The 15,919-nt window shown below is 36.9% G+C and overlaps 1 protein-coding gene across 1 annotated transcript in view; it reads left to right on the top strand.

The window, feature by feature from the left end:
* CNTNAP4 (contactin associated protein family member 4) overlaps positions 1-15,919 on the top strand; it is a 340,865-nt gene that overhangs the window by 112,373 nt on the left and 212,573 nt on the right. The window contains exon 3 of the mRNA XM_007527564.3: positions 453-646. Coding sequence (XP_007527626.1) covers positions 453-646 — 194 coding nt within the window. The remainder of the gene's footprint in view (positions 1-452; positions 647-15,919) is intronic.

Genomic DNA, 15,919 nt, shown 5'->3' with positions numbered 1-15,919 from the left:
ATTTTTAGTCCACCTGCATGTTAGCTATCGGGCCCAGGCAGGAATTGGTGGTCATGGGCCCCTTGGAACATACCTAGAGTGGACTTTCTGACTTCTTCCCACATGAAGACCCCTAATTTCATCTGCTATGTTCCTACCTTTGGGTTCCTGTTTATTGTACGGTTTGTTCTGCTTTATATCTTCCTTTTATTAATTCTTAAAAAAAAGTAAAGCACTTAATCTCATTGAAATAACAGCCCCAACATCAGGCAATTGTAATACCTACAGATTAAAGTGGTTAATATAAATTCCATCCATTTATATTAAATTCTTTTTTTTCCTACTGTTATGACAAGTTTTATATTTTGGAAGTTTGACTTTGAGTTTTATAGGAGAAACTGGTATTTCTATTCCACTAACATAGACTTTTAACTAATTCTTTGTCAATTTTCTCGTTTCTGTTTTTACAAAAGGAGCTGGTGGCTGGTCTCCTTTTGTGTCAAACAAATACCAGTGGCTGCAGATTGACCTTGGAGAGAGAATGGAGGTCACTGCCATGGCCACTCAAGGAGGATATGGGAGCTCCAACTGGGTGACCAGCTACCTCCTGATGTTCAGTGATAGTGGCAGGAACTGGAAACAGTATCGACAAGAGGACAGCATCTGGGTATGTTTCTTTAAAAAGAGACTAGTTTTTCTGGAAAGAAGTCATTATAATCCCTGAACTTTGTTTATAAATATCTCAAAACTCAGTAGAGAAACAGAATCTTAGAATTACTTAGAAAGCTTTTTTTCAGGATAAAAAATGTGAATGTCTATTAATGCATTTCATGATACAGTGTATAAAATTCTGGAGGTAAGATTTATCTCACAGAGCATTCAGTAATAGGAAAAAAATGGCACTAGCCCACAAAGTGTGGAAATCTAAGGAATAAATGAAACTTCCAGCAATTTTAAGTTTTGCCATACAAAAGAATAATTCAGCATTATCCCTGAGGATGATCAGAAGAATTTATTTCTCTTGTCTCCATTAATGACTGCTATTTCTGAATACCTCCCTCTCTCTACTGTCAGATCTTTTAGTATGCAATATTTGTATAGAATATAAGGCACAGTTAATTTTCATGTAAATTGTTGTTAGACATTTTGGAAACTGTGACTTTAAATAATGTACAATCAAAACCTATTTGACCATAACTCATTAGTTTTCAATTCCATTAGAGTTCAATACCTATGGTATCTTTCTGATCCCAAAAATATTATCAAACTTCAAAAGATAGACTCAAAACCCTTTTTATATTACAAATCATTTCTTTAAAATTAAAAAGATTTGATTTAATACCAGTTTAAAAAATTTTAAGATTTCAGGGGCATAGTTTCACACCTATACATCTATGTATGTATGTCTGTGTGCTTGTGTACAATTGCCACCAAAGTTCCTGTTCATTTCCTCTACCCATACTCTCTCTAATAATCACTATAGATTTTAAAAAGTCTAAGAGACAGTTTGATCACTATTTCTTTGCAGTTTCGATTGCATTAGCTATCTGTATTTCACATATGAGTGAACTTGTCTCATAGTTGTCTTTCATCTCTTCTTTCATTTAGTATAATTACCTCCAGCTCTATCTTTTTTGTCACATGTGACACAAATACCATCTTTTTTAAGATTATAGCGTAGTGTTCCATTAAATACATATCCCACCACTTCCATATTGAGTCCTCTGTTAATTGTCATTTATTTACTTTTCATATTTTGACTGTCATTTACAGTGAAGCTATGAAAATAGGTATGCATATATCCTTTAAAATGATTGTTTCTGTGTTCTTTGGATAGATTTGTGGGAGTAGTATTGATAGTAGTATTGATTACAAGGTATTTTTATTTGTTTAAAAATAGTCCACACTTATTTCAGAGGGACTGCAGTAATTTGCATTTCCATCAACAGTGTAACATAGTTCTTTTTTCTCCATATCCTCACCCATACTTGTTATTTCCCAACCTTTCAAAAAGTTATTAATGATTAACAAGACTGTAAAATAACAAAGGTGCAATTCCATTTACTCCCCACCACCAGAGATCCGTGTCCCATCCCCTTCATTGGAAGCTTCCCTGTTCTTTATCTCTCTGGGAGTATGACTTCTCACCTTTTTCTTGTAAGCTATTCTTACAGGTGTAAGATGGTATTTCATTGTTTGTTTTACTGGAACATTGTTCAAGTCGGGCTTATGGTGGTTCCAAGGATTGAACACTGGGTCTCTGGTGCTTTGAGCATGAAAGTCTATTGTATAAACCATTATGTTGTGTCCCAAGCCCCCATTATGGTTTACATTTGCATTTATCTCATAATATGTAATGTGGAATTTTTTTTTGTTTGTTTGCCACCAAGGTTATTGCTGGGGCTCGGTACCAGCACTACAAATCCACTGCTCCTGGAGGCTATTTTTTCCCTTTTTGTTGCCCTTGTTGTTTACTGTTGTTGTAGTTACCATTATTGTTATTGATGTCATTGTTGTTGGATAGGACAGAGAGAAATTGAGAGAGGAGGGGAGACAGATAGGGGGGGAGAAAGACACCTGCAGAACTCTACCGCTTGTGATGCAACCCTCTCCCTGCAGGTGGGAATCTGGGGGCTCAAACAAGGATCTGCTGCGCTACCGCCCAGCCCCTGGAATATTTTTTAATTTGTTTGTGTCTATTTGTATGTCTGTTTTTGGGAAAGTGCCTATTCAGATTCTTTGTCCAATTTTAAATTAATTTATTCTTTGTTGTTATTGAGCTATATGATTTCTTTTTTTAAAGTTATATGAATTCTTTATGAAGTTTTTATATCAATATCTTGTCAGATTTATTATGTGCATATGTCTTCATTTAATTGTTAGGTTGCCTTTTTTATCTTTAATTCTTTCATTGAAGAAAAGCTTTGAAATTTGATGTAATCTCATTTGTTTATTCTTTCTTAAGTTTCCTTTGCTAATGAGGTTGAATCCCTAAATATGTGTCTGCTGTTAATGTCCCGAAGCATTTCACCTATATGTTCTTCTATGTATTTTTTATTTCAAGTCTTTAACCCAGTTTGAGAAGAGTACTTTGTTAGTATAGAAAAATATTGGTTTGGCTCTTATATGGACCAGGGACAACATACTGCAGTCAAAGAAGTTTTTTTTCCCCCTCTGGCTGAGCTGCTGGAACCAGAGTAAATGAGTAACTTAATGAAGCATCATTCTTAGCTCACATAATTTGGGAGCCTATTTGGGCACATAATGATAATTTTGTTTGATCAGTCAATTACCTCTCTTTTGAAACTTCCTAGAACTTTGTTATGCATTAGAAACTCATTGAAGAAATGGACTGTGATTTACTCACCTTTGTATCTCTAAAGCACTTGGTGGCCATTCAGTGAGTGCTTATTGATGTAAATTGGATTGAGAAGTAGTTTTACTCTTTCTCTAGAGAGAGATAGTTAGACAGGAGAAAGTTTCATCTAAGCATTTTTAGAAAACAACTGCCTTAAAATCCAAAGTAAGTTGAAATTTTATACAAGAGCAAGAAAGATGGGATATTAAGGCTGAATTAATTTCATGAAAGCTGTTCAAATTAAGAATAAAATAAATAGCAACTTTGAACCAATAACAATGGAAGCTTAATGATTTATTTTAATTATTGATTTAGATTTATCTTTTGCTCTTTTAAAATATTTTATTTACTGGATACAGAGAGAAATTGAGAAGAAGGAGGGAGAGAGAAGGAGAGAAAGAGAGGCACCAACAATAGTGCTTCACTGCTCTTGAAGCTTTTCTTTTTTTTTTTTTTTAATTTTTTATTTAAGAAAGGATTAGTGAACAAAAGCATAAGGTAGGAGGGGTACAACTCCACACAATTCCCACCACCCAATCCCCATAACCCACCCTCTCCCATGATAGCCTTCCCATTCTCTAGCCCTCTGGGAGCATGGACTCAGGGTCGTTGAGGGTCGCAGAAGGTAGAAGGTCTGGCTTCTGTAATTGCTTCCCCGCTGAACATGGGCGTTGACTGGTCGGTCCATACTCCCAGTCTGCCTCTCTCTTTCCCTAGTAAGGTGTGTCTCTGGGGAAGCTGAGCTCCAGGACACATTGGTGGGATCTTCAATCCAGGGAAGCCTAGCCAGCATCCTGGTGGCATCTGGAACCCAAGTAATGAAGCTGAAGGGTTGTCATTCCACACGTGAAGTCTCTGGATACACTCTGAGGTGAAGCATGTTGAGATGGCAATCGTTGCTTTGGTTAGGTTGTGATCGGCGGATGCAATATTATTTGGTATGGATTGGGAGATGCATACGGGAAAGTGAGCCCTATCCAAGGGTGCCAGGACTGGGGGAAGTAGGGGCTCTATAGTGAAGATGTGAGGTTCCTGCTGTCTTAGGGTTCAAAAAGACAATCAATAGTTAATATTATCATCACATTATTTGTTAATTGGGTTAACTTTGAAAAGTCCCTTTGTTATGGTTTGCTGTACAGTACCCAGTATCTTGTATATAGCTGTGCTATTGGAAGCTTCTAATCTACTTGGTCTAGGCTTTTGAGAGAGTCCGCATATCAAATACGTAGCCTATCTATTAAAAAGATTCAGTTTGTCTTTTGAGAACCTTTGAGACATACAATTGATTTCCCCCTCTCATAAGCTGACTTAGAAGATCTGAAAGGGAAACTAAAAGCAGGACCTGATCAAATTGTAAGTAGGGCACCAAAGTAAAAGGTGAGGGGGTAGACATGTAGCTTCCTGGGCCAGTGGGGGGTGGGAGTGGGCGGGAGGGATGGGTCACGGTCCTATGGTGATGGGAATGGTGTTTATGTACACTCTTGAAGCTTTTCTCCTGCAGGTAGGGACCAGGGTGTAAACTCACATCCTTGAACATTGTAACATACCTAGGTGTACCACTTCCTGGCACCAGTTGTCTTTAATCTTCATTGCTAAATTACAAATTAGAATTTAAACTAAATCAGTATTGGTTAATACTATCTATTAGTGATATAATATTAGTATGATACTGTAGTGTATTAATTGTTAATTAAAATGTTTTGGACTATTTAAATACTTATATATAAGAACCAGAGAGATAGCTGATTGGGTACAGGGAATACTTTGCAATGTACACAGCATAGATTCAGGCTCTGATACCACATGCCATGTGCCATGGCATGGAGTAAGCTCTGGTCCTGTAGCTTCTCTCCTCTTTCTCTCTGTCTGTCCAAATGAAAATGAAAAAGTGGTCCTAGGCATAGTAACATCAGATGAGTGAGGTTTCAGCTCAAAAAAAAAAGGAAGAGAAAAGAAAAGAAGTAGATAAACCATGAGAATCATTGTTTTTCTATGAATTAAGCTTGGGGAAAAACAAAGTAAGGCAGTACAGTTAGCTTTTCATTTATTAAATGTGAGTGTTTGGGTGAAATAGTGGTATGGATCATGTTCTTACTAATCCAAACTAGTCAAAGTAAAAAAAAACGGTATTTTTATAATTACCTGTCAAGGTAATATTTTTAGACTCTACTTTGATTTGTTCACTTGTTCACTTTTCTCTCCTTCATTGTGAGTATCCTGAAAATGCTGTACATTCTGTTCTTTTCTTAACAATACTTGGAACATACAAGTGTATACTTAATGTTTGTTAAATGAATGAACGAGGGAATGAGTGAATGAATACATACACAGAATGCACTTTATTTAAAATATGTACTTAACATATATAGAGAATGGATGGGGGCTCAGGCATGCACATGTGTACTTCAGAAGTCTGAGCCATATCCTTTGCCCTTGAACTTTCTTTTTTGATACCTAAAAGTGATGTACTTCTTCCCCTCATGAATTCCTTCTTTTAATATACTTATATTTCGCATACTTAGAATCAGAATGGTATGCCCTTCTTTCCCCTATAGATTTTTGAACTTTTAAAAATATATTTACTTATTCCCTTTTATTGCCCTTATTGTTCTATTGTTGTTGGATAGGACAGAGGGAAATGGAGAGAGGAGAGGAAGACAGAGAGGGGGAGAGAAAGATAGACACCTGCAGACCTGCTTCACCGCTTATAAAGCGACTCCCCTGCAGGTGGGGAGCTGGGGGCTGGAGCCAAGATCCTTATGCCAGTCCTTGTGCTTTGTGCCACCTGAGGTTTGAACTTTTTTTAAAAAAAATAGAAAAAGGTTTATCTCCCTCTCTTACATTCGCCATTCAGTATGGTATATAGTTCTTGTTAAATTAATTAGTGAAAAATTAGTAAGCGAGTATACTTGAACACATTATTGTTAAACCTAACCTTAAATTAAATTGTAGAATTATGGGAGACATTAATAGAGCTTATGTTAATGTCAATTGACTAGATGAAGTGAAGTAGAAGAAATTGAAGAATGATTCAGAGAAGTATGCAAATATGGGACTACAAATTAATATAGGCTATAAATTGTAAGTTGTAGTGTGTTTCTCTAACTTCCAGTTTTGAGAAAATAATAAATATTTTATTCAAATGCAAAAAGAGAGGAAAAAACATTATTAGCTTGTAGAATATGGGAGGGATTTAAGAAAGTTATTCCATGAAGCTAGAAAGATGTGATGATAGTCAGAGATTTGGTTTCTTATGTAATTACCAGTGAGACTTCTGGTATAAATGGACCATCAAGTTGGGAATGACCAGATGATAATGTTGGATATTTTAAAAAAAAGTTAATGGATAACTTTGAATGTCAAGATCAAATTTAATGTTTGCAGCAATGGTCCTTCTCTCTGTTTCTTCTGCTCCTCATCTTCATGTTTCTTCTTCCAACTGTTCTTTCTAAATAAATGTTTTGCTTTATTTTTATTTTTCATTTTATTTATTTATTTTATATTTGACAGGACAGAGATAAATTGAGAGGAAAGGGGGAGAGGGAAAGAGGGAAAGAGACAGAGACACCTGCAAACATGCTTCACCACTCATATATCTTTCCTTTTGCAGATGGAGACAAGGGGCTTGAAACTGGGTCCTTGCACACTGTAATGTGTATGCTCAACCACCTAGCCCTGCCATATTACTTCTTACAAATAATCTTTGAAAAGATAAAATATCATATGCATATTTATAATAAATATTGCATATAAAGTTAATACTGGTCTACTGGCCAAATATATGTAACAAATGACATTAAAACATTTCTTCAGAATACAATGTATATAATTTGTATTAAATACTCTTTAGCTGGCATATACGTTCTTTTTCAAGTTAGAAAATGGAAGTGACTAAAATTGGCTTACTCAAATTAAAGACAAAAGAAAAATCCCTTATCATCTATGATCAAAAGCTGGTGTATTAGAAGATGATTGAAAAAGGAGATGCATGTCTACATTTATACCACCCGGAATACACCTGATCTTGACTGAAAAAGTAAATGTAAGGTATAATTTCCATTCATTTAGGAACAGTTGCTGAAATATCATGAAATTAATGCCTTAGAAATTATTTGGATTATCTTGACTTGCATAGGAATTGGGTAATTAAATTATTTAAGATAGTCTCTGATACATGCCTAGGATTCTTTTACGCAGCAGACTGTAGGGCAAGGGATAATAAGATGCCACCAATTTTAGTAATCATTTAAATAAATGATTGTTCTTTGGGGGGGAGGGGCTTTCTACCAGGCTTATTGGTAGGACTCAGTACTTATACTGTAAATCCACTGCTCCCAGTGACTATTGTTGCTTTTCTTTCTTTTCTTTGATAGGGCAGAGAGATAAAGGGGAGACAGAGAGGGAGAGAGAAAGATATCTGCAGACCTGCTTCAGTGCTCTTGAAGCTTTTCTCTTGCGCTCAACCAGGTATACTACCATTTGGACCCTTTAGTTTGCTCTACTGAATGTCACTGGCATATGATTACCAAAAAAAAAATAGTATATTTCTGATGTTTGCATTTAATTAGAAGCGTCTACTACCACTGTTCCGGGTTTGACCAGAGATAGATAAGGACATAATATAGTCAGGAGCTAGACGTACCTGACTGCCATGAAATAGTTATACCATTTTTATCACTGTGAATGACTGAGTTGTTACTTCTATAAGACAGACATGGCCGAAACACTGCCCACAAAGATCTCAACATGTGTTTATTTCTAGTCAACTGAAAGACTGGGGATTAGTAAAACACTTTAGGAGGCAGACATTAGGTAGGAGGTTTGCTGTGAGACTACTGGACTCTGTGCAATGAGATGGACATCTTTCCTGATCCTTTCCCTGTGTTCCCTTTTTCTTTTCTTCTCAGCCTAGAAGAATAAAGTGCAATTGCACTAGTGTCATATACATCATTTTGTCAAATCTCAAATCATAAAGCTTAATACACTGCCATACTTGCCTCTGTATTTGGTCTAATGCTTAGAGAGTGCTATTATCTACTTCATCTATCCTAGTACCAGAGAGATACCTTTAATGAAAGTCTACATTATTAATCCAAATTCTTAGGGAATCCCCTATTTATAATTCTATTTAAAATGATTAGCCTGGAAGTACATGCTAGTAGGTTGCTACATTTGAATATTTTTAAAGTAGCATCCATCAAAAATCAGCTTTCTAAGCTAGGTTTCTAAGCTCCTTGCCCATCAAAACATGTGGAATTATGCCCCTGTTGATACGTAATTTTGTAAATCAATATTAAATCACTAATAAAATTTTTTTTAATGGGCAACTATATAAAAATATAGGCAGACAGTTCTATTATTGAATAAAGTCATAGAGAAATTGAGAAGAGTTGGAAGAGAGGGTGAGAGAGAGACAGAGAGATACCTGCAGCCCTGCTTCACCACTCATGAAGCTTTCCCCTTACAAGTGCAGACCACGGATTTGAATCTGGGTCCTTGAACACTGTAATGTGTGCGCTTATCCAGATGCATCACTACCTGGCCCATGAAGATAGATAGATGTAGAAATATTAACCCATATTTGCAATCTTAAGAGAACTGTTGTAGCTTATAATGGAGGAATTGGGGATTCAGAACTCTGGTAATGGGAATGGTGTGGAGTTATACTCTTGTTATCTTATAATTTTGTAAATCGATATTAAACCTCTAATAAGAAATTAAAAAAGAAGAAAATATACATGAATTCTCATGAACGTATACACAGCAACATAGTGTAAATGTCAGCATTTTGCACATTTTTCAAACTTATTTATCTTTAAGCAAACAAAATAAAGATTATTTGAAGAGAGTGACTAGAGCTACTAGGAGATTTGGTCCCTTCTTCAGAGTTCACACATTTAATATCATTTTCTTGCTTAAAAATATATGCCACTTCCAAAATCATATGCGAGCCAAGACAATGTCTTGAGTTTTCTTTCAGTACTTTTTCTTTTTTCATCTGTACTATTTGACCACTATCAGAGTGCTCTTAAAAAAATTCAAATAGAGACAAAGAGAAGGAAGGAGAAGAAAGGGGAGGGGGGGCACGGAGGAGACACTAAAGCACTTCTCTACTATTCATAAGGCTTTCTCTGATACTATGCATACTTTTTCCATATGGTACAAAGGATTGAACCCTGACCCTCACCCATGATAAAGTATAAGCTTTATGAAGTGAGTTATCATATGGTTCCTTTTTCAATACTACCTCCCATTATATATTTCTTCTATTTTTATTCTTCCTTTCTTCTTCTTCTTTTTTTTTTTTTTTGCCATAGGTGCTATCACTGGGGCTCAGTGCCTGCACTGCTCCACCATTCCCAGAAACCATGTTTATTCCTCTTTTTTTTTCCTGTGTAAGTACCGCACACTAACCGATTGTGTCACTGGAACTCCATATTCCTTTTTTCCCCCCTTTGTTTGTTGAGGGTGACAGACAGGAAGACAAAGGAAGAGACACCTTCAGCACTGCTCCACTCTTCATGGAGTTCCCCCCTACAGGTGACAACTGGAACTTGAACCCACACAAGATAATGTGTGTGTTCTATTGGGTGAACCATCACCTTGCCCCTTGATTGCTTTTAAATATTCAATTCATCTAGAGTTTTTTTTTTAAATCTTTATTTATAGATAGAGACAGCCAGAAAGTAGAAAGGGGAGGGGGGAGAGACAGAGAGATACCTGCAGCCCTGCTTCACCACTCATGAAACTTTTCCCCTGCAGGTGGGGACTGGGGGCTCAAACCTGGGTCCTTGCACCCTGTAGCATGTGCACTCAACCAGGTGTGCCACCATCAGGCCCCTTTATTTTTTTAAAAAAACACTTTATTTTGATAGAATGGAGAGAAATTGATATGGGGGGAGATAGAGAGGGAAAAAGACAGATAGACCCCTGCAGCTTTGCTTTACTGCTTGTGAAGCTTTCTCCCTGTAGGTGGGGTCCAGGGGCTTGAACTCAGGTCCTTGTGTATGGTAATACATATACTTAACCAGGTGCACCATCATCTGACCCTTGGTACTTATTGTTCTAGACACTATAGTTAGCAAATTCCATATTAACTAATTTAGATTTCTTCACCTATTTTCGGTGTTAAATCTAACTTAGACACATTCCTAAATGTATATAGGCTTAATAATGGATTTTTTGTTCTCTATCAGAGAATGGAATGTTTTGAAAACATTTCACAGTTTATCTCCTTTTTTACTATGTGATAGTTTGATACCAATGATCAATCCTTTGTCTGTTTATGACTTTTATTTTTTTTAGTTTCCATTACATTTAGTATATCAGAAATGCACAAAATTACACCAGCTGTGGAAAATATGACTTTTCTTATTCCACTGTCTTAGTAGGCTTTGTTTGGAATTCTCCTTTCTTAGCAGCAATTCTGCCGTTATGATATATTTCCTTATTGTTCTTTAAGGACTAGGAAAAACCAATGTTAGACTCCCTTTCCTAACTTTCTATTTTTTTATTAATGATTTAATAATGGTTCACAAGATTGTAAAATTACAGGAGTATGGTTCCACACCATATCCACTATCAAAGTCCTGTGCCCCTCTGCCAGCCTCCCTTCAATAAGCACAATAGTTCTTACAAAGTTCTTACAATGACCGTTTGTAGCTTAGAGCTACCTTTCTTGCTTCCTTCTTTCCTTCCTTCTTTCTTCTTCACTCACCACCCTCTCTTCCCCTTCTTTCTCCTCCCCTTCCACTGCAAGATCATGTACTTCACTACTCTATATTCCACGTGTGAGTGAGACTATCAGGCATTTGTCTTTTACCTCCTTACTTACTTCACTAAACATAGTCACAGAAACATGAAGTAATTAATTTAAAGTGACATATGCACCTCTGTATACATAGCTGCATTATTCACAATAGCTAAGAAGCAAAAGCACCTAAATGCATATCAACAGATGACTGAATAAAGAAGCTGTAGAATATATATTCACTTGACTATGACTCCACAATTAGAAAAGGTGACTGACATTATGTCTTTGGGACTAACTTTCCATTTTTTATTTCCAAAATCATCAAGCATAATGAATCAGAAAAGAGGATAGAATATATATGACTAGTGAGGCAGAAAGATTCAAGCTGGTACCATTATAGTTTTCCAAAATCCAAATTTGCCATTTTTAAATTTTACTGTTTTTAAAAAGATAATTAATAATTTTCACATAATACTTATTTTTTTAAAGTAGATGTTTTTTAATATTTATTTATTTCCTTTTTGTTGCCCTTGTTGTTTTTTATTGTTGTTGTAATTATTGTTGTTGATGTCATCATTGTTGGATAGGACAGAGAGAAATGGAAAGAGGAGGGGAAGATAGAGAGGGGGAGAGAAAGATAGAGACCTGCAGACCTGCTTCACTGCCTGTGAAGTGACTCCCTGTTGGTATGCTTTAAAAACCCCTTCTGTTTCATTTGGTTTAATCCCCCCTGCATTAACAAGCACCACCTTCCCTCCAGGGCATTGGTGGTTTAGTGGTAGAATTCTCACCTGCTCCGCCCCCTCTCCTTGTCATACCCTGACTTTTCTCTCCACCCTCTCTGCGTCACATCCTGTTCCCACCCTACTGGGCTAGTATATTTATAAGGACAAGATTGTTTGTAGTTTTTAGTTTAGCTTAGCTTGGTATAGATTGCGCTGCGTCCTACATGAATAAACAGATACTACGTGCGACCCAGCCATGAGTCCCGGGTCATATGTTACCCGCCCGTGAAGCCAGCCCAGCGAAAACAACAATTAGTTTAGTTTAGCTTAGCTTGGTATAGATTGTGCTGCGTCCTGCATGAATAAAGAGATACTATACAACCCAGCCATGAGTCCCGGGTCATCTGTTACACGCCTGTGAAGCCAGCCCAGCGAAAACAACAATTAGTTTAGTTTAGCTTAGCTTGGTATAGATTGTGCTGCGTCCTGCATGAATAAAGAGATACTGCGTGCAATCCAGCCATGAGTCCCGGGTCATCTGTTACCCGCCCGTGAAGCCAGCCCAGCGAAAACAACAACTCCCCTGTAGGTGGGGAGCCAGGGGCTCGAACAGGGTTCCTTCCAGTCCTTGTGCTTTGTGCCACCTGCGCTCAACCTGCCTGACTCCCATAATACTTATTTTTAGGAACAATAATTTATTTTCCTATATATGTAACTAGATAGATAATATAAAAATACATACTCCTTACTTATTATAACCAGTATGAAGAAGTATCAAAGAAGAACCTTAACATAAAATGTACAGATAGTTGGAAATGCTATTTAGATTATTACTAAAAGACAAAGAGAAGCTTTGATTAAAGGTAATGACATGACTTGGTTTCTTTTTCCCTTCCTCCTGGCTAGGGCTAGTCAGAGAGAGACATAGTTAGAAGGAGAGATACCGTACCTCTTCTCTGCCACATTGAAAACTTCCCTATGGAATACTGTTACCATTTGATGGATGGATACTGAACCTGTATTCTTGAACATGATAAAGTATGTGCTCTACTAGTCCCCATATCTAGTTTTAGTATATGTGCTGCCGAAGCGAGCACCCCATATCTAGTTTTGAATAGAAAACAATATTATGCTTAGAATAAAAATAAAAACACTATGTAGAGAAAATAATGTTATAGGTCAACTCATTGCAGCTAAAAATAACCCATAAAATGAAATTATTATAAATAGCACATTATATATATGAGACCTGGGAGATAGCATAATGGTTATGAAGAAGACTTTCAGGGGGCTCGGCGGTGGTGCACTGGCTCACGCACACATGGTACGAAGTGCAAGGACCTACGCAAGGATCCTGGTTCCAGCCCCCGGTTCCTGACCTTCAGAGGGGTCATCTCACAAGCAGTGAAGCAGTTCTGCAGGCGTTTCTTTCTCTTTCCCTCTTTATCTCCCCCTCTTCTCTCAATTTCTCTCTGTTCTATCCAATAAAATAGAAAAAAAATGGCCACCACCAGCAGTGGATTTGTAGTGCCTGCAGGAGCCCCAGCAATAACCCTGAAGGGGAAAAAAAAAAAGGAGGAGGAGAAGGAGAAAAAGAAGGAGAAGGAGGAAGAGGAGAAGGAAGAGGTGAAGGAGGAGGAGGAGGAAGGGGAAGGGGAAGGAGCAGGAGGAGGAGGAGGAGAAGGAGAAGGAGAAGGAGAAGGAGAAGGAGAAGAAGAAGAAGAAGAGGAGGAGGAGGAGGAGGAGGAGGAGGAGGAGGAGGAGGAGGAGGAGGAGGAGGAGGAGGAGGAGGAGGAGGAGAAGAAGAAGAAGAAGAAGAAGAAGAAGAAGAAGAAGAAGAAGAAGAAGAAGAAGAAGAAGAAGAAGAAGAAGAAGAAGAAGAAGACTACTTTTATGTCTGAGATTCCTAAGGTCCTGCTTAAATCCCCAGAAACACCATAAGCCAGAGCTAAGCAGTGTTTTGGCATCTTTTAAAATTTTTTTTATTATATTTATTTATTTGATAGAGACAGACAGAAATCAAAAGTGTTGGGGAGATATAGAGAGGGAGAGAGAAAGAGAGACACTTGCAGCACTGATTCACCACTTGCAAAGCTTTCCCCCTGCCAGTGGGGACCAGAGGCTCAAACCTAGGTTCTTGAGCACTATAACATATATGGTCAATCAGGTTTGCCACCACTCAGCCCCATGGCATCTTTCTTTCTTCCCTTCCTCCCTTCCTCCCTTCCTCCCTCCCTTCTTTCCTTCCTTCCTTCCTTCCTTCCTCCCTCCCTCCCTTCCTTCCTTCCTTCCTTCCTTCCTTCTTTTCTTCTTCCCTTCATTTCTTTCTCTCTAAATAAATAAAACATTTAAAAGGTATATATAAGAAAAATCAGAAAATTAACAAAAAATCATTAGTAAGCGAATTGACTTCATAGGGAAATTTCATGAATTTGTGTTAAAACATTAACACTGGCACATTAAGTCATAATGAAAGGATAAAATGCAACATACATGGTTAAGTCTATATACATTTAGCAATTTGTGTAAGACTTAGCACCAAATATATGAGGAAATCTAAATTAGTCAATATGAAACTTGGTGTCAGTGTAACATATAGAAAAGCAGAATATTTTTATATTGAAATATATGCTAGTTAAACTTGGCATATTTAAAAGCAGTACACAAAAAGGAACAAGTACTGGATGAAAAATACAGGACAGTGTGTAATAAACATTGCCATTTTAAGAAAGAGACCCACACCTAGATGCTATAAAGGAAAAAATGAACAATAAGATGCCATTTAGAGGGTCCAGGTGGTTGCATACCTGGTTGAGCACACATGTTACATTGTGCAAGGACCCAGGTGTGAGCCTCTGGTCCCCACCCGCAGGGGGAAAGCTTCACTACTGGTTAAGAAGTGCTGCAGGTCTCTCTCTCCCCACCCTTCCCTCTTGATTTCTGGCTGTCTCTATCCAATAAGTAAAATAAAAAAGATGCTATTTAGAATACTGTATTGAAATAGCATGAAAACATTAAAATTGAAAGCACAAGTTGGGAAGTATTTTTAGCTTATATAACAGTAGTATCCACGTTGATTTGCCAGCAACAGTCATCCTGGGTCAAGATTGATATTCAGCCTAAGTATAATTGAACAGATTTCATTCAGCTGCAAGTTTACTTAGATTTACAAAATGGATAAAGTACAGGCAATAACACAGCATGAACAGCAATAGCATAATGGGTGTTCAGCTATGCTGAACAGTTTCTAGATATCCCAGCAACTTCAAGTGAGATGAAGATAAAGGTAATGGACAAAGCTACAAGGGTGTCACCACTACAGCTGAGGAAAGTCGTCAGCTCCAGGGCATTTTAATTTTTATACCTCACTAGAGATATGACTTCTCCAAGATATTTGCCAGTCCTGTTCCCCAAAGTGCCTGCATTTTACCACTTCTAGGTTATTCACTGATTAAAGATTATGTCTGTGGTTTCCAAATCTTTTTTGCACATTCAAATTATGAAGACCAGGTAGCACTTATTTCAATTAAAATTATATCTAGGTATAAAGGCCCAGGGATTAACATTAAAAAAATCTCAAATTATTTCAGTCTTCTGCAAAGTATAAGAAGTATTAAATTATTCACTAAATAAATTTGACACTCAAATACAGATTCTTAATTCAGTACAAAGCATACTGATTATAATGTTTTATTTTACTTTATTTTGTTTACTATATCTTTGTAGATTTTTTTGAGTGTATGTTGCAAAAATAACCTAACTAAAGTTTCTAACTAAGTAAAGAAAGCTAGAGTGAAATTTTGTTGATATTTCCTTCCAATTAGAAAGATTCAACTTCACTAACATACAAAGTACTCAAATATTGTAGCTGCTAGTGGTGGGTTATTTAAGATTAAACTTCAGTCAGTAAACTTAAAATACAGTATCTCAGTCATACCAGTTGTATTTTAAGATCTCATGAACTATATTAAGCCAGTGGTTCCTTTTTTAAACAATGAAATTATAGATCCTTAACACTAGTTAAGGATCTATAATTTCATTGAAATATCTACTAAGACAATAAATATTTCAGTAAATATCTACTAAGACACATAAGTATCAGAC

The sequence above is a fragment of the Erinaceus europaeus genome, chromosome 2, assembly GCF_950295315.1.
Source record: "Erinaceus europaeus chromosome 2, mEriEur2.1, whole genome shotgun sequence".
Taxonomy (NCBI): domain Eukaryota; kingdom Metazoa; phylum Chordata; class Mammalia; order Eulipotyphla; family Erinaceidae; genus Erinaceus; species Erinaceus europaeus.
This window is presented reverse-complemented; position numbering and strand designations above follow the sequence as displayed.